Source organism: Culex pipiens, chromosome 1 (genome assembly GCF_016801865.2).
Source record: "Culex pipiens pallens isolate TS chromosome 1, TS_CPP_V2, whole genome shotgun sequence".
Taxonomy (NCBI): Eukaryota; Metazoa; Arthropoda; class Insecta; order Diptera; family Culicidae; genus Culex; species Culex pipiens.
In genome coordinates this window covers 6640945-6660473 of record NC_068937.1, presented here as the reverse complement: position 1 = coordinate 6660473, position 19529 = coordinate 6640945, and the positions used below count along the sequence as shown (strand labels likewise).

General features: G+C 41.0%; 1 protein-coding gene across 1 annotated transcript; it reads left to right on the top strand.

Annotated features, from left to right (window-relative positions):
- The first annotated feature begins 489 nt into the window (after positions 1 to 489).
- Positions 490 to 17572, top strand: LOC120422077 (uncharacterized). The gene is given in 8 exon segments (XM_039585421.2): positions 490 to 1573; positions 5316 to 5481; positions 5542 to 5690; positions 5693 to 6312; positions 9556 to 9615; positions 9666 to 10430; positions 15293 to 16569; positions 16634 to 17572. Coding segments are annotated over 8 exon segments (4728 nt in total). The 5' UTR covers positions 490 to 630; the 3' UTR covers positions 17382 to 17572.
- The last annotated feature ends 1957 nt before the right edge of the window (positions 17573 to 19529 follow it).

The following is a 19529-nucleotide window of genomic DNA, read 5'->3' as shown; positions in this document are numbered from 1 at the left end:
CACTAACCAATGACCAAGCTGCAACGCGCGGTTCGTTAATGTTGGCGAGCAAGTGTGTTGACGTTTGGCGTCGTGTTTCTAGTTCATTCATATGATGCTTCAATCAAAGTTTCGTAGCATGCGTTGGCCGTTAAAACCCGGATTTAGAAGGATTCCGGCGTCGCCGGATGTTTCGGCTTTGCGCAAGCTCAGGGTTGAACGGATGACCATGACCCCTTAGAGAAAAATGTTCCTTGGACCACCCCCGACACGGCTACCTAGTGTAAGTGTGGGTTAAAGTTTGTCGCTTAGCTTGTAGGAGCGTTTGAAGTAAAATCACGCATTTCCCATAGTAATTTCCATGTAAACTTTAACCCCCGAGCGACAAGCCAGTTTTCAACCAAATGAGCTCAAATTTGGTATGAGAGTCCCTATGGGTCCCCTCTACAAGATGGTCTTTATTTCAGCCGGATCCGAACACTTTCGAAAAAAATGACCCACCCTAATATACACACTTCCAAAATAAAAACCACCATCTTTCGACCTGCTCCCGTCGAATCACCAAACTTGATTAATCCGTTATCAGCCCGCGTTGATAACCCCCTTTTCAAACCCAACGCAAGACAGTTTCGGTTGAGCGCTCCATCCGCGATGAGCGTAAAATTTTGGCTGATCGCGTCCGCGATCTTCTCAGCTCAGCAGGTCATCCTGGCCGACGAGGGCAGCTTCAGTGCCGCCACGAACGCGCTGTTCCGGTGCGGCATCCGGAAGCGATTCGGGGCCCAGCTAATCCACAATGGACGCACCGCCGAGCTTGGCCAGTGGCCGTGGCACGTGGCGCTGTACCACGGGGAGAAGTACAAGTGTGGCGGCACGTTGATCGACCAGCGCCACGTGCTGACCGCGGCCCACTGTGTCGTGAGGGGCAAGAATAGACCGAACAAGTCGAAGAACAAGAGTATAACAATTGAAGTGGAGCGGATTAGGATTCACCTGGGGCAGCGCCACCTAGATGAGCTCCCGGAACCGGAACTGGTCAAGAACGTGAGCGAAATCGTCGTACATCCGGAGTTTAGCCCGAATCGGAACGACATCGCCCTGCTCGTACTGTCCAGTGTGGTACAGTTCTCGGAGTTGGTCATTCCGATATGCCTGGTGGGATCGCGAGCGGCTCAGGAGGAAGATTTGGTAGACCGGCGAGGTTGGGTCGCCGGTTGGGGCATCACGGAGACGGGACACCTGTCGACGGTGCTGAAAACGGTCCAGATGCCGGTGGTCAACAATACGGAGTGCGTCCAGAACGATCCTCTTTTGTTTGAAAGGTTCATATCGCCGAAGATGTTCTGCGCCAGCGATCGGAACGGGACGAGCGTCTGCCAGGGTGACAGCGGCGGAGGAATGTACCTGCTGGCCGGAGATCGCTGGGAACTTCGCGGGATAACTTCGTTCGCCGGGGTGACGGATAGCGGGGGATGTGACACCCAGAGATACGTGGTGTTCAGCAAGGTGTCCAGCTACTACGAGTGGATCAAAGGATTGACGGGGGACGCTGTCAAAAAGGAAGACATCGTTCCGAAGCGGATCAGTGAGTTGAGTGAGTACTGTCACATATATGCCTGTCATCCAAGGTATGTAGATTAGATAAGGTAAGGCGGCATTTCCCAGCTGTCAAAATAGTTAGCACGAAACCCGGATTTTAATTGGAAAATTTTCAGAAAATGGAAATTTTGACCATTTTCCGGGCAAATTTCACCGGATTGTTGCCTTCTTCACCTTACTGAGGAAAGGCTATAAAATCACTCGAAAAACGAAATTCTTAATTTGAACTCCTAGACCCACCTTTATGTATACATATCGACTAAGAATCAAATTCTGATCAAATGTCTGTGTGTGTGGTGGGATGTTGATCAAAAAAATTTGCACTGGATTATCTCGGCACTGGCTGAACCGATTTGGACCGTTTTGGTCTCATTCGATCCGTCTTGGGGTCCCATAACACGGACGAACGGACATGACACCAGGAACAAATTTTCTTTAAATTTCTGAAGCAAACTATCACTTGCGCCATCTACATTCAAGTTGTCGAAGTAGCATCGCGCGATTACGCATGATTTCTCAAAATGTCTTTATGATTCTATGTAATTTATCATGGATGCTAAAATTGCCGAAAAACTTATATAAATGGTATTTTTAATATAAATTCATACGACCATATCAAAAAATGCCCGTGACTTTGCATCATCAGCTGGCTTTGTTTACGTTTTAAACCACGTGGTGCGAAGATTTTGACGTAAGCGATCTCGCTTGCGCAGGTTTTCGCCAAGAAGAAGTAAAAGAAAACCTGCTTCACTTTTTGAAACCCCGTGTCATGTCCGTTTGTCCGTGGTCCCATAAGTCGCTATTGAAAATTATAAAGTTTAGTTAAGTACTTCAAAAGTTATGCTAAAAAACGATTTTAACAAAAGTACGGAAGATTGTAAAAAGGGTGGTTTTTGTAAGAAATCCCGTCATGTTATACATTCTTAGAAAGGTATTTAAAAAAACTTTTCAACGCGCCCAAAAGGTTGAAGATCTGACAACCCTATCAAAAGTTATAAGCACTTAAGTGTTATTAATGCACTTTTTAGAGGCCGGATGAAAACGATGTCCGGATGTATCATGCGACTTGTCGTTGGATAAGTAATCGAAAGACCTTTCCAACGAGTTCAAAAGATTGAAGATCTGACAAACCTATCAAAAGTTATAAGCACATAAGTGCCCTGAATTATGAAGATCTGACTACTGACTACCCAATCTGATGGTATGAACAATGAATCAAGTTGATAGAACAATGAAAGCCCCGCCCTTTTGTATCTATTTTGGATAGTATTACCCTCTTAATGTGAGGAAGGCACCAACCACCTAAGGGTGGATTAAGTAACGTTTTTTCTGTAGGGTTCACGGTGTGTTTCCTAGAACAAATTTAACATAAAAAAATTTGGCAAGTCTGATATTTGGCACCATGAAAGAAGGGCTCTTTTCCGAAATTTTTCGATGGAAATCGATGGGTTCATGTTCTGTCCATCAAATTTCTTATGAATGTGCCTTAATCTAATCTAATCTAATCGAACACATGCGCAGCCAGTCTGAAGAAAGCATCCTGGAAGAACTTGTGATTAGATTACGCCCAAGTTCTTTCTTGTCAATATTTTCTACAATTTTCCGAAAAAATCCATAAAAAAGTATCAATTTGGTTTATTTCGTAAAATAAAAAGTGACTTTCTCCTAAATTTCTGGATTTAATTCCTATTTAAAAGATGAACACTGCCTACTGTGATATTTTTAAGCATGAAAACATTTTGCTGAAACATAAAACTTATATAAAATTTTAATGAAATTAATGAAAATTATGAAAATTATTTAATTAGAATATTTAAAAAAAACTCAGTGCTTATATTAAACCAAAATTGATATTTTTTTATGGAAATTTTTCAGAAAATTGTTCTCTACAATGTGATTGATTCGAAAATATTTTGAAATATTAATATTATAGCGTTTTATGGCAGAGGATTGAAAAAATAATGTTGGGAACCTTTTAGGTAATAAATAGCTTTTAAATGAAATACTCTACACCCAAAACTGGCAGCGCTAGTCCGAGAGAATGATGGTCTCGAGTCGAGAGAATAGTGGTACCATTCACGGACGCAGAGAACACAGCTCGAGATGGGCGATAGAACTATTCTCTCGAGGTTCATTTGCAAAAAAAGTTCATCCGTCAAACAAAAAACCAAAAGTGTCGACAACGGGAATCGAACCAGAGACCTTTGACAAACCAATCCAATGACTTAGCTGCCTCGGCCACCACAGCTTGGTGACCAAGGAGAAGTCAGAAGTCGATGTATGACACTTGTTGGAGATTTATTGATTCAACTAACGAATGAACTCATTTGTTATGATGGTGTGAGTTGGTACCATTATTCTATCGATTTTGGCACTGAGCCCTCAATAAATTTTGAGAGAACGATTATCTCGACTCTGAATTTTGGGTGTATGTTTCGCAATGTTTTATGCTCGATTTTGTATCCGGGCAATCTGTTGCTGTATTTTCATAACAAAGTGTACAAAGAGAAGATTTTTATTCGATCGTTTTGAGCTGTTTTGAGGTTTCAAGCTTGGATTTTGGGGTTATTTCAAAGAAAGCTAGAAAACTGGTAAATTTGGGTTGGAAACTTTTTATCCGAGGTCAAATATGTAATTTAGAGTCTCTTGAGGCACATTCATAAGAAATTTGACGGAAATGAACATGAACCCATCGATTTCCATCGAATTTTCTGAAGGAAAATCATATAATATCGAAAAAAAAGTTGATCAAGACCCCCCGACAAAATATTGTCGCTCTGGCACTTAACCGAATCGAGCGATTTCCACTCTCGCCGCACTTTTTCTCTCCGCCTTTTTCTGTCAAGCTTAATTTGGTATTTCTCGATCAGTGTGTAAGCCAACTTTATTGTGATTCCTCAATATTGTTTTGATTGACGAAAATTTATGTCGGTGGATGAACCAACTTTTTTTGTTGGTTTTATAAAAAAAAACAAAATAAAATATGCACTATTTACCTGCAGAAATGGTCAACATAATCATCCAAATTTCCAAAGGCATCACGCAAGCGCTAATGCTATTAAGCTTGACAGAAAAATGCGGAGAGAAAAAGTGCGGCGAGAGTGGAAATCGCTCGTTTTGATTTGGTGCCGGAGTGACAAAATATTTTTTCAGTGACGTTTACCCTCACGTTCAACACAACTTGTTACACTCAGAATTAGAGTTGATAAGTTTGCGAAGCGTAGTGTCAGATAAGTCGCCGCGAAAATTCGATTTATTTCCGAAACCACATTATTTTGCCGGACCCCGCAAAATTTCGGGAAAGAGCCCTTTTTTCATGGTGCCAAATATCAGACTTGCCGAATTTTTTATCATAGTGTTCTCGGAAAAATACACCGTGGGTTGTTACCAAACTGAACCGAAAAACGCGTTTTGTTGAATGTAATGTTTTGAAAAAATATTTTTGTTTAAAAGGCGTATTTCTGATCAGTTTGGAATGCTTAACAAACCTACAGAAAAAAAAAACCGGTAAAATTTGCCCGGAAAATGGTCAAAATTTCACTTTTCTGAAAATCTCCATATAAAATCCGGTTTTCATTCTAACTATTTTGACAGCTTGAAAACCCGCCTTACCTTATCTAATCTACATACCTTGGCCTGTCATCGACCTTTTCAACCAACTGTCAAACCACACGCTTATGTTGGCATACTCATAATAGCAAACATTTATGAGCTTTTGTACATTTTTTTTTTCTCAGAATGCCTGCAGTACAGCAAATTTGCGCGGAAGCGCAACAACGGAGTGTGCTCCAACGCGAGATCTCCCCACACGGTGGCCATAATCGACCGGCTGCAGCAGCACATTTCGAGCGGCAGTATCATCAGCGAAAAGTTTGTGCTGACCAAAGCGCCAAGCCTGTTTGAGTGAGTATTTTTCACTGTCACCGTTCTCCCCCCAGCATTGATTCGAAACCTTTCCTTCAGGATGTACGAGATGGACGTCGAGTGGGATGCACTGTGGGTACGCATTGGCAACCAGCCGGACCGGAAGGTGCTTCGCGAAATTCACAGCCCTGGCTATGACGCGAAGACGCTCCGGCACCACATCATGCTGCTCGAGTTGGAAAAGCAGCTTTTTTCACGAGTGGGCTGCTGCCGGCATGTTTGGCCAACGAGGCCACCGAAAATCTGTTCGACACCCTGCTCCTGAACGGGTACACCGGTTCGAACTACTATTTTTTTAAAGGCAAGCCACACCCTGTTTATGCCGACAATGATTTTTACGAGAACCTGGACAACAAAGTAATTTCGAACGAACAGTGCAGCCGGAGGATCCGCGACTCGCTTCGGGGGTACACTGCGGCCAACCCGGAAGATCTGTGCACTAGCTTCCAAACAGAAGCGCCCTTTACCTGGGCTGGCATCGTCGGGGGTCCGCTGCAGACGGTCAACACTCGCAGTTGCATGTACACGCTGGTAGGGGTCATGCGGCTTATCTATCCAGCGCGGTTTGAAACTGCTGAGCCGTATACGAACGTGTACTCTCGCGTTACGGCCTACCTGGACTGGATTGAGCACGTGGTTTGGGGTAACGAGACGGTTCCGGAACACGTTGCTGTGGATGGTACGGGAGAGGCACCAACAGAAGAGGTCTTTGAGCCCAAGATGAGACCTGTGCATTTCGATGTTTTCCGAAACCTTGGAGCAGGGCTGCGGAGTCAAGTCATAATTCAAGCGACTCCGACGCCGGCTGTCTGAGATTAGCCGACTCCGACTTCGACTCCACATATTTTTTAAATGTTTTAAACGTTAGTTAACTATTATTTCGAAAATATTAATAAATAGGATTACAGTGGACTCTATGGCTGTCGATCTTCTCGACATCAATATTGCTTCAGCTGTCAATAAATTTTTCAGTCCCTTCAAATAGATTGCTTTGATTTTTCGTTCTATAATTTCATAACTCCCGCTCTCGACGGTTCCTTCAATATCGACAACGAGAGAGTCTCCAGTTTTGAATACATTTTCAGAAGAACAGTTTGGTAAGTACAATTGGATTTATTTAATTAACCTTAAACTTTCATTAAATTAAATTCATAAAATTTATTAAAAGCTAAAATATTCAATTGTTGCGGAAAGTCAAAACTCGGGAAAATTGGACGCCCTAGCCAAAATGACCAAAATTACCAAAATGGACAATATTACAAAAACGATAAAAACTACCAAATTGGCCAAAATGGCAAAAATGACCAAACTTACGAAAATAACAAAAATGACCAAAATGACAAAAATTACCAAAATGGCCAAAATTACCAAAATGGACAAAATGACCAAAATTACCGAAATGACCAAAATGACCAAAATGATCAAAACATCCAAATTGGCCAAAATGGCCAAAATAGCAAAAATGATCGAAATGATTAAAATGATCGAAATGGCAAAAATGACCAAAATAACAAAAATGACCAAAATGACAAAAATGATCAAAATGATCAAAATGGACGAAATGACAAAAATGACCGAAATGAAAACAAAAGAAAAAAATGACCAAAATAACCAAAATGGCTAAAATGACCAAATCGGCCAAAATGGGAAAAATGGCCAAAATTACGAAAATGATCAAAACGACCAAATTGGCTAAAATTACCAAAATGACCAAAATTTCCAAAATTACCGAAATGACCAAAATTATCAAATTTACCAAAATTACCGAAATGACCAAAATAACTAAAATGACAAAAATGACCATAATGACCAAAATGGTCAAAATAACCAGAATTACTCAAATGACCAAAATGACAAAAATGGCAAAATAATCAAAATGGACGAAATGACAAAAATGACCGAATTGGCTAAAATTACCAAAATGACCAAAATTACCAAAATTACCGAAATGACCAAAATTATCAAATTTATCAAAATTACCGAAATGACCAAAATAACTAAAATGACAAAAATGACCAAAATGATCAAAATAACTAGAATGGCTCAAATGACCAAAATGACCAAAATGACAAAAATGGCAAAAATGACCAAAATGACCGAAATTACCAAAATGACCAAAATGACCGAAATTACCAAAATGATTGAATTGGCCAAAATAACCAAAAGACCAAATTGGCCAAAATGACCAAAATTACCAAAATAACAAAAATGACCAAAATTACCAAAATGACCAAAATGGCTAAAATGACAAAAATGACCGAAATGACCAAAATTACTAAAATGACTAAAATAACAAAAATGCCAATAATTACCAAAATAACCAAAATGATTGAAATGGCCAAAATGAACAAATGACTAAAATTGCAAAAATGATCAAAACGACCAAAATGGCAAAAATTACCAACATTACGAAAATTAACAAAATGACCAAAATTGTGAAAATGACTAAAATAAAAAAAATGCCAATAATTACCAAAATAACCAAAATGATTGAAATGACCAAAACGACCAAAATTACCAAAATTGCGAAAATAATCAAAAAGACCAAATTGGCCAAAATGCCAAAATTGACCAAAATGACAAAAATGGCAAAAATGACCAAAATGATCGAAATGACCAAAATGACCGAAATTACCAAAATGACCAAAATGACCGAAATGGCCAAAATGGTCAAAATGGACAAAATGGCCAAAATGGTCAAAATGGACAAAATGACCAAAATTACCAAAATTATCAAAATTACCGAAATGACCAAAATGACCAAAATGACCGAAATTACTAAAATGATTGAATTGGCCAAAATAACCAGAATGACTCAAATGACCAAAATGACAAAAATGACAAAAATGGCTAAAATAACCAAAATGACCAAATAACCTAAATTACGAAATTGATCAAAACAACCAAATTGGCCAAAATGACACAAATGAACAAAATGATCGAAATGACCAAAATGACCAAAATGACCGAAATTACCAAAATGATTGAATTGGCCAAAATAACCAAAAAACCAAATTGGCCAAAATGACCAAAATGGCTAAAATGACAAAAATGACCGAAATGACCAAACTGACAAAAGTGACAAAAATGACCGAAATGGTCAAAATTACCAAAATGACCAAAATTATCAAAATAACGAAAATGACCAAAATAACAAAAATTACAAAAATGGCTAAAATGACTAAAATGACCGAAATGACCAAAATTACTAAAATGACTAAAATAACAAAAATGCCAATAATTACCAAAATAACCAAAATGATTGAAATGGCCAAAACGACCAAAATGACCAAAATTGCGAAAATAATCAAAAAGACCAAAATGGCAAAAATTACCAACATTACGAAAATTACCAAATGACCAAAATTGTGAAAATGACTAAAATAACAAAAATGCCAATAATTGCCAAAATAACCAAAATGATTGAAATGACCAAAACGACCAAAATGACCAAAATTGCGAAAATAATCAAAAAGACCAAATTGGCCAAAATGCCAAAATTGACCAAAATGACAAAAATGGCAAAAATGACAGAATTTTACAAAAAATGGCCATTATTAACAAAATAACCATGATGACCAAAAATACGAATTTGACCAAATTGACGAAGTGACGATAATGACAAAAAAGACCAAAATCACAACAAAAAATCTTTTTTTGCGTTGCGTAATAAAGGAACGCTTTAGTATATCTGAGAATGGAGTACTAAAAACTAGAAATTATGTTTCAAATTGTACCAACATAATTTTATTTCCAGGTTGACCTTTTTTGGGCAGTGATACTTATCATTTATCAACAGATTGATTTGCATTTGTAGTGGTGTATATTGGTATATTTATTTTTTAAAAAAATATATATTTCAGATAAAGTTATGATTAATGAACAGTATAAAAAATGTAAAATTTGCCTGAGAGAGAGAGCGAAGATAAAAGTGTTGCGTCAAAAAATGAGAGAGAAAAAAAAACACACAATCAAGAACCTCAGTCCATCTGGTCCATCTCGGCCAGCAGCCCGTTCTGGCGCTCCTCCAGCTCGCCCTGGTCCACCTTGTAGTGCTTCTCGCAGAACTCGGCCAAACGCCGGCACGCCTCGGCCATCATGTCCTCCGGCACGGTCAGCACGATGCGCATGTAGTTCGGATACTCGAAGCAGGCCCCCGGCAGACAGAACACGCTCTGCTCGGCCACGAGCGCCTGCACAAACTCGAGGTCCGTCTCGTACTCCGGGAAGCGGCCGATGTCGATGCCGATCATCATGTACATGGCCCCGCCGGGCATGACCGGACGCAGCCCGCGGATGTGCTTGACCGATTTGAAGGCCAGCTCGGCGTGGCGCTGGAATTGGAATTGGCGCGGTTAAGGGGGGTGGTGTGGGAAGTGGAGAGGTCTTTTTGGGGGAATACTTACGTGCAGCGTTGCAACCAGTTCGTCGTAGAAGCTCTGCGGAGTGTTTCTCAGTATTTCCGGCAGGGCGCCCTGGACCAGCGTGTTGGCGCCCAGGATTCTGGACGACAGGTTGGCCAACCCCTTGCGAACTCCCTGCAGCACGTTATCCCGATCGTGGATGACGATCCATCCCATGCGCCATCCCGGCACCAGGAAGCGCTTGGTCAGTCCACCGCAGGACAGCACCGGAACCTTGCGCGACAGCGAACTAACCGAGTGGAACTCCTGGCCGGGGAAGACAAAGTGCTCGTAGATTTCGTCCGCGATGATCGGAACAAAGTGCCGCTCGGCAATGTCCAGAATCGCCTCCAAATGTTCCCGGCTGAAGACGGAACCGCACGGGTTGCTCGGATTCGTCACCACGATCGTGGCCGTGTTGGCATCGATCAGCGATTCCAGCTGGTCCAGGTCCACCTCCCAGTTGCGTTCCGGGATCAGATCATAGTACCGGCACTCGACGCCGAAGCCCTCCGCGAGCGTCTTGTAGATCGAGAAGCCCGGCTTGGGGATCAGAATGTTCTGGCCGGGACCGGCCAGCACCGAAATGCACAGGTCTAGCGCACAGCTGCAGCCGCTGCACAGGATGACATCGTTGGCCGAAACTGGGCCCTGGTGCGCGACGTACTCGGCTACCGCCTGGCGCGCCTCCGGAAATCCGTTGCTCGGGCCGTATCCGTTCTTGGAGCCCTCCTTGACCACCTTGCGGATCGCGTCGATGACCTGCGGGGCGGGCTTGAGGTTGCCGAACGTGGTTGGGTCACCTGGGGAAGATGGAAAGAAATGGAAAACAAATCAAAATCATTAATTCTGTGGTAATTTTCCGCAAGTCACTATCGCCTCAGAACTGTTTACCATCCATTACCATTGCTGAGTTGAGGTCCTGCTCGAAAACCAGTTTCAATCGACTCAGTCATGATTGGAATGCAAATTCTGAGCCAACCTAATAACTTCTCATTGAGTGTAAACAATTGCGCGCACAAAAGTCTCGAAACGGTTGAAAAAACAATAACAAAATTCTTGAGGCAAAAAAATTCAGGGAAAAATTAAATAATATTAAACATATTGTCATTATTACAAAGAGGTTCGTCGCTGCACTCTCTCCCTCAAGCTCTCAGCAATCAAAAGTCATGGAGACGCCGCATACTTTACTCCCCCCCAACAAACAAAACGAGAGAGTGAGCAAATCGGCAAAAAAAAGCTCCCTCTCACCGAAAGCAACCGGTTGCTTCCCTAGCAACACTGTCAACAGGAGACTCCATCGAGCCTTTTGGCGACGAACCCGCTTTTTCGCTCTCTCAAAACGAGTTTAATTTTCGTCGCTGAATTTTTGTTTTGTTTTGCAATCGTTTTGCGGAGCGCGGGGCTCGTCCGATGGTTGTCGCATGCGTGATTGGTTCGCGAGTGGCGGCTCGTCCACCCGGTCGGCCAATCAGCGCGTGCTGCGATAAGTTTGTGACGCGACAGGCGCTGACGACATGTTTGAACGCGCGCACTAGATTAGGGCGGTTTCCAAGGAGACAGCGTCAACAACAGTAATAAAAGCAACAACAAAAATAAACGAGGTTGGTTAGTGACGGAGTGTAGAATGCAAATTAAGTTTGGAAAGCGGCGAACAATAACAGTTATTTTACTGTTTTAATCGGTTTTATTACGATTTAGTTCTAAAACCATATTTGATTTGAATGTATAATTTTTCAAATATTGCGTTCGTCATCGTCGTTAATTAAACAAACTTTTTTAAATTAAATAAAAAAACAATTCCATCCTACAAATCAAATAAACCGAGTAAAATATAAATAAACGAACATCAATTTTATTTTCGACTGGCTGTTAGCAGACTAACAATTTATTTGTCCATTTGATTGAAACCAGTTTGTAACTTCTCGGACTTGATTGGATTGCCAAAATACCGGTTCCATCTAAGCATCGTTCAATTGGGTACTAAAGCCCTATGTCAATTTTTATGTGCAACGGTAAAAACACGATCAAAAACAATTTCTGATCACTTTTTTCATTTTAATGCAAAAAAAAAATATAATGACAAGACCACATTTTTTCGATGGATCAACTATGGTCCCCTTGGAACGAGCCAGGGCCTCGCCTCGAAACGTCATACAGGAACAAAAGCGGCGAACCGAAGATTCGCGTGACGTTTTGGAATTTTGACAATCTGGAACGCATGAATTACCCCATTATCGGTTTCCCGCACGGGTGACATGGAAATTGTTGCACAAGGCTGAAGTTGGGAAATTTGCAACTAATCTTAATTTATGCTCATTTTCCAAATTTCAACAGCAATCTAAAGCAACCCGGTTTAGAAACTAAAGATAAACTAAAGGCACGATGATTTGTTGCGTAATCTTGCTTAGAATCGCGATGGAAGCGGTTTAAATTCAAGAAATTTAATATATTTTTTTCTGTTCTAGAATTTTACGATTTTTTCTTATTTTGTATGACTTCAAAAGTAGTACACAACGGTTATAGAAAATTTTACAAAAAAATATTTTTTCTGGTTCGTCCACAAATAATCTTATGTTGGTAAACAAACGACGCCATATTGCCAATGTTGTTCGGTAGCTTATAACAGGCCATCTCCGGGGCCCTGGAACGAGCTGTCAAGTAGGAACTTTCCTGTCAAGAAGGACCGTGAGGCTAATTTTTCAAAATTGATTTAAAAATCCATTTTAAATTCTTTGTAGTCGTACTTTAAAAGTAAATATTGATTGCAAACTTTAAAAGTAAATATTGATTGCAAACGAATTTCGCAAACCGTGGCTTTTGCAAGTGATTTTTTTTTTGCTTAAATTCACAAAAAAGTCACTGCGCTTGTCTGTTTACACGCTTATTTCGAAAATGTCACTCAAATCTGTCACTGTCCAACAAAAAATACTGCAAGCTTGCTGCGATCACGTTTCCAAAAGGGGAATAAATTGCCAGGGCAACCATAATCAGCCGGTCAAAAAAGTTTCGTTCGTTGGGAAAGCTTAGCTGTTTTGTTTAAAGAAGAACCGGTTTGTCAGCGATCAGATTTGTGTGGTGGACAGCGACCTTAGCAACGCCCGGCGCGTAGCAGGTCAATCATATGTTCTCTAAATAGTTTTCTGGAATGTTCATATGATTTTAAAGAAAAGTTGCCTCGTTTTTACACTGCAGTCACAAACCTCAGGGTTAATAAATTCGTACACCTTTTTCTATTTAGCGTGCTGATGACGCAGCTGACAAGATTTACTTTATTTCGAGATAGACGTATCCAGTTTGAAATGGCCGCTAGGTGGCCAATGGTGTTAGAAATGACAGCTTCCATGTATTTGAATATGCGAGCTCAGGAAAACTCAATTTTTAAGCAATAAATTGATTATGTATGATAAAAGTATTGATTGATTAGGTGCACAAAATGTGTCTAGAATATTATTAAAATAAAAACTGTTCGAAAAATTTGCAATTGAGATAAGTACACCATTCGATTCAGCAGGAATTTTGGGCACCAAAAATATATAGTTTTCATATGTTAAGTATTTTATTTTAATAGAAAATTAACAAAAAGTATGAAAATCGAGACATTTAGTATGGGAGCTGTCAAATATCTCACCATCAAAAAGCAGCGTTGAGCTTTCGCTGGATTTGTCTATTATGCGCAACATCCTTAACTGCAGGGATTGGTTGGAGTCTTGGGTTTGTGTTTGGATTCTAGTTAGATAAATTGCTTCGTATTTCGGACATATAATCGGTGTTCCTATTGGACTTTTCCGGTGAACCAGAATCCTTGTCCATATTGAGGATGGAAGAAGGTCTGTGGTGGCAACAAGTTTGTTGTGAATTGTGCTCCGAATTTTTAATTGAATTGGTGGTGAATTTTGCTTTGGATTGCGGAAAAAATTGCAGGATCTGTTGAAGAAGAAGTTTTGCTAGCAAGGAAAAGTCACATTCAAGTAGAAATTAAGTGATATGCGTAGAAAATTGCGAAAATAATGTTGGCTTGTGATGAATGTTTTGGTTGCCATGACAGGAAAAGCAAGCCAGTTTGTTGATAGCGGTACGCAGAGCCATAGATTGATCACAGCGGTACGCGAGTGCTACGTTTCTTCAGGGCTGAATTGTCAAACGAGTGATCGTGATTTTTACATTTGTTTTACACGTTTTATATTGGTGTTTCGTGGCGTCAAAGTTAAAAAGTCGCTGCGCGTGTGTATATTTTTTTTATTTTGTTTCAAAAATCATAAGGAACATTAAGCATTACGGGCACATTGGTGAACGACGAACTCTGCCAATTTATGCCTCTAAATGCTCATTGAATTTGTGGTTTTGATAAGATAGAGGAAAAAAGAAAATGTGGAGGATTTGTTGATTGTTTTCTTTTTTGCTTAATTTGATAATATAATTTTGAAAATGTAGTTTTATTATGTACCAACGAGAAGTTCTGAGGGACATCGGGCCGGTGGGGCACTGGGTTGAAACGGTGCGGTAGCTAGATCAGATCTGGTGACCGTGGCGTTAAACGCCCGGGAGAAGTCGAGAAGTTGAAGAATCGGAAGATTTTTTGGGGCTCAAGAAGAAAAGAAGAAAGTGATGAAAACGCGCCAAGAAGAGGAACACGAGGAATGAGAAGAACTGTTTTCTGGTGACAAATTCTGCGTTGTTTTTTTTTTTATACACGAGCTAGTTAAGAAGAAACTTCACTGTAACACTTTGAAACAGACTTTCGTGGTGTTTCCTCCATTGCTGTGTGAAATCTGGTTTTTTATATGATTTCCATCAAACGACAAAGAGGAAGGGTAGGAGGAGCTGGTTATGTTGGGGAACTACATCTTTAGAGGAAGTCAGCTGAAATTTGGTGAGATCCATCCAAAAAACATAAACTAAAAAATCTGCTTACTAAATACGTGCTGGGTTTTTGTCCATTTGACAAAGATCCGGAAGTTCTAAATAACGTTTGAATCCGATTGATGCAAACGTTCTTCAGGGCGGGGCTTGTCGATAAAAGCTGAGGTACCTCGCGCTCGGCTAGCCAGCGTAGAAATGGGTCACCGAAGCTCGGCAGAGCTAACACTTTCCAAATGCCTATGCGAGTTATTTGCATGTATAGAATATAAATTTAAAATACATGGAAACAACTCAATTTGTAAGAAGCGGCCGCGTGGCCCCGTTTAGTTGGTTGCACACACACTCACACACACACATACGCAACATCCTTAACTGCATTTAATCATCCAAGTAAACAATTTGAATTCCGAATTCGTCTCTCTCAATCAATACTATGTATATATGCTGGGGAATCCCATCTCGCGTTATCTCTAAATTTAAATATAAACCGAACTCGACGAGTCCCATGTTGATAACCCGATTCCCCAAGCCAGTTTCGGTTGAGCGCTCCATCCGCGATGAGCGTAAAATTTTGGCTGATCGCGTCCGCGATCTTCTCAGCCCAGCAGGTCATCCTGGCCGACGAGGGCAGCTTCAGTGCCGCCACGAACGCGCTGTTCCGGTGCGGCATCCGGAAGCGGTTCGGGTCCCAGCTGATCCACCATGGACGCACCGCCGAGCTTGGCCAGTGGCCGTGGCACGTGGCCATGTACCACGGGGAGAAGTACGCGTGCGGCGGATCGTTGATCGACCAGCGCCACGTCCTGACCGCGGCCCACTGTGTCGTGAGGGGCAAGGACAGGCCGAGGAAATCGAAGAATAAGAATATAACAATTGAAGTGGAGCGGATTAGGATTCACCTGGGGCAGCATAGTCTGGATGATTTGCCGGAACAGGTACAGGTCAAGAACGTGAGCGAAATAGTCGTACATCCGGAGTTTAGCACGAATCGGAACGACATCGCCCTGCTCGTACTGTCCAGTGTGGTTCAGTTCTCGGAGTTGGTCATTCCGATATGCCTGGTGGGGTCGCGTGTGGCTCAGGGGGAAGATTTGATAGATCGACGGGGTTGGGTCGCCGGTTGGGGCATCACGGAGACGGGACACCTGTCGACGGTGCTGAAAACGACTCAAATGCCGGTGGTCAACAATACGGTGTGCGTCCAGGACGATCCGGAACTGTTTGGAAAGTTCGTCGCGCCGACGATGTTCTGCGCCAGTGACCGGAACGGGACGAGCGTCTGCCAGGGTGACAGCGGCGGAGGAATGTACCTGCTGGCCGGTGATCGCTGGGAACTTCGCGGGATAACTTCGTTTGCCGGAGCAAAGGATTCTAAAGAATGCGATACCCAGAGATTCGTGGTGTTCAGCAAGGTGTCCAGCTACTTCGAGTGGATCAAAGGCTTGACAGGGGAAGCCGTCAAAAAGGAAGATATCGTTCCGAAGCGGATCAGTGAGTTGAGTGAGTACGAATTTTTGCCATCGGTTCGCTCACCTGTCATTCCCATCCAAGATGGCCTGTCGAGCTACACGCTCATTTCAGAACAATCGGATTTTGCTTACATTTTAGTTATTTTTTTCTGTTTACGTTTCCTAGAATGCCAGGAGTACAGTAAAATCGCGCGTAAGCGCAACAACGGCGTGTGCCTGAACGCGAGATCTCCCCACACGGTGGCCATCATCGACCGGAACCAGCGGCACATCTCGAGCGGAACCATCATCAGCGAGAAGTTTGTGCTGACCAGGGCGCCAAGCTTATACGAGTGAGTGCCAGAAGGTAACCGGTAACCGAACTAATTTTGAACACTATCTTTCGTGTCCATCCAGCATGTACGAGTTGCGGGTGGACTGGGACGAGCTGAGGGTACGCGTTGGCAATCAACCGGACCGGCGGGTGCTCCAGGAGATCACCAACCCAAACTACGACTCCAGAACGCTCCGCCATCATGTGATGTTGCTCGAGCTGGAAGCACCGCTCGTGTTCAGCAGTGGGCTGCTGCCGGCATGCTTGGCCAACGAGGCTACCGAGAATCTGTACGACACGCTACTCCTGAACGGGTACACCGGAGCGAGCGTAGAGGACGGTCGTATTGTTGCTCCGAACGATTTCTTCGAAAGCGTCGATAGCAAGGTGATGTCGAACGGCAAGTGCAACCGAACCATCCGATCCCCTTTCCGAGCGTACAAAGAGATCCACCCGGAAGATCTGTGCACCAACTTTGAGACGGAATCGAGCTTCACCTGGGCCGGTATCGTCGGCGGTCCGCTGCAGACGGTCAACACGCGCAGTTGCATGTTTACGCAGGTTGGGGTGACGCGGCTGATTTACCCACCGCTGGACTCGGTTCTTCAGTATACCATCGTCTACTCCCGCGTAACGGCCTACCTGGACTGGATCGAGGGCGTGGTGTGGAGTAACGAGAAGCGGCCGGAGGACACGGCCGATAGTGCACCGGGAGAGGCGCCCACACAGGAAGAGGAGGAGGAGGAGGTTGAGGAGGGCGTCGGGCAGACTACCACGGCGAGACCTCTTAGTTTGGGGGATTTCCGGCCAATTCCAACCGGATGGGAGTAACTAGCAACAAGAAAAACTAGATTGATGAAATCAATTGATTTAAAAAAAAATCTGAATCTGAAATCTGATCTGAATTTGATCGAAATCTGATTTTTTTTTAGATTTAGAAAAGTGATTTTAAAATAAAAGTCATTTCTGTACAGAAAATCTCTTTTCTTTACCAGTTAATTCCAAGAGGAAAATTGATCCAATGCCGAATAATGCTTTCTAGGCCCATTGAATAATTAAACTCAAAAATGACGAACTTCTCGTCACAGTGTCCTGAGGCAAACAAGGAGGCCCCGGGGATGTTCCGATAAGGGGACATTTGCGGAACCATAAGAGTTGGGGCAATATGGGTATCAAGCTCTAAGGTTTGTGTGTTGTGTCGTTAACACATGGTTGAGAATGACTCTTTGTAATAAATTTTATTGTTTGCAAAATATTTCTGGAAAATTGTTCAATGCCGAAAAGCCGAAACAGAAGCTGAAGAAGCGTTTGAAAGTTTTAAACGTTATCAAACGTTAAAATACCATGAGACCATCTTTGAGCAAAAATAAATAGATCTTACGAAATAACTATTTCGTGATTGATTTTGTGGCCAAGAAACGCAAATATTAAAAACTATAAAAATTTCATTTACTTTTGTGTCCGAAGTTCTTCGTCATGATTAGGCTTAGTGATTTTTCACGCTCGAATTTAGCAAATTTCACGGGGACCTCAATTTCAAAACACAAAATTTCACGCAAATTTCGCGGAACATGAAAAATGTTAAAATAACTCTGAAAATCTTATGTTAAAATCACAGAAACTACTTTTTAAGCCTAATTATATATTTTTCTTCAATAAACTAAAAAAAAAACTTCACTTAATTTGAAGGTGACGCATATATTTTGAAACAAAATAAAGGGCATGCGTATTCTCATTTATTGAACTGTTTTTTTTAATATTCGCTAAAAAGTTGTTTGTGTTTTATCAGTTTACATTTATATTTTCATATAAAAGCAAAATTTAACAATTTTGTCCAGCAAAAATGAGTAAAATAGATTGAATTTTCTGCAGCATTTAGCCCATTCAACATATTTTTTATGGCTTTCTTCTATCCTTTTCTCTCTTTTCAAAAACCAAATTTAAAATCAATAGACAAAAATAAAATATTTTGTAACGAAATCGAAATTTTTATTCAAAATTAGAATAGAAAACATAAAAGGCGGTATTTTTTTACTTTCACGAGTATCATCAACCCAAATAATCAAATATCGATAAAATTAAACAGGACTCAGAAAAAAATGTGAAATTAAATGTTTATAAGAGGTGATTTGAATGATAAAAATTATCTTCATTTTATTTTGAATAAAACAAAGCTTGATTCTTTTAATTTCTTTTGAAAGTATACCTTCCAAATAAAAAAGTAATAAAAATTTCACTACAGCGAATGAAAATATTACTAAATTTAGTTATTTTCTAAAAAAAACTGAAAAATTTGAAAATTCTTCAAATGGTTCATAAAAAGCTTTCCAATTGAAAACTAATAAAATTTACTTAGAAAGTCTTAATGGTTGAAATGTTACATATGATTTTATTTAAAAAAAATTATATGTGTGGAAATTGATAAATTACAAGAATTTCACGAAACAGTCAAAATTCACTAACCCCATATTAGTAATTGAACAAGGGTATTCACTCGTTTAATTCTACAGTAGTTCTCAAGATTATTGTAATTCCTATTTAAGGTAGATAAAATACTTTGAGAAAAATCGTTACAGTTTCACAAAAACATAAAATTTCACGGGATTTCGCGGAAAAAGCCAAATTTCGCGGATTTCACGCTGTCCGCGAAATCGTGAAATTTCACTAACCCTAGTCATGATGGTTATGCCTGTAGGATTACCACTGCACCTTTTTATAATACAATTTTTTGGTTGAGATATTAGCCTGGCTGTAAAACTGGCGTTAGTTAACTTTTTTTTTGTCTGGTTAAAATATTAACACTAAAAAAATCGCTATATCATTTACATTCATGAACTAAGCCTGAAAACGTTCTCAATAAAAACAGACATTAAAAAAACTACCCCAAAAAATCATTAATTCAAAATATACAAACGTCCCTTCAAAAAGACTACTTCAATTGGGTCCTAAAATGAAGCTTAGATTGCTGATATTATTGTT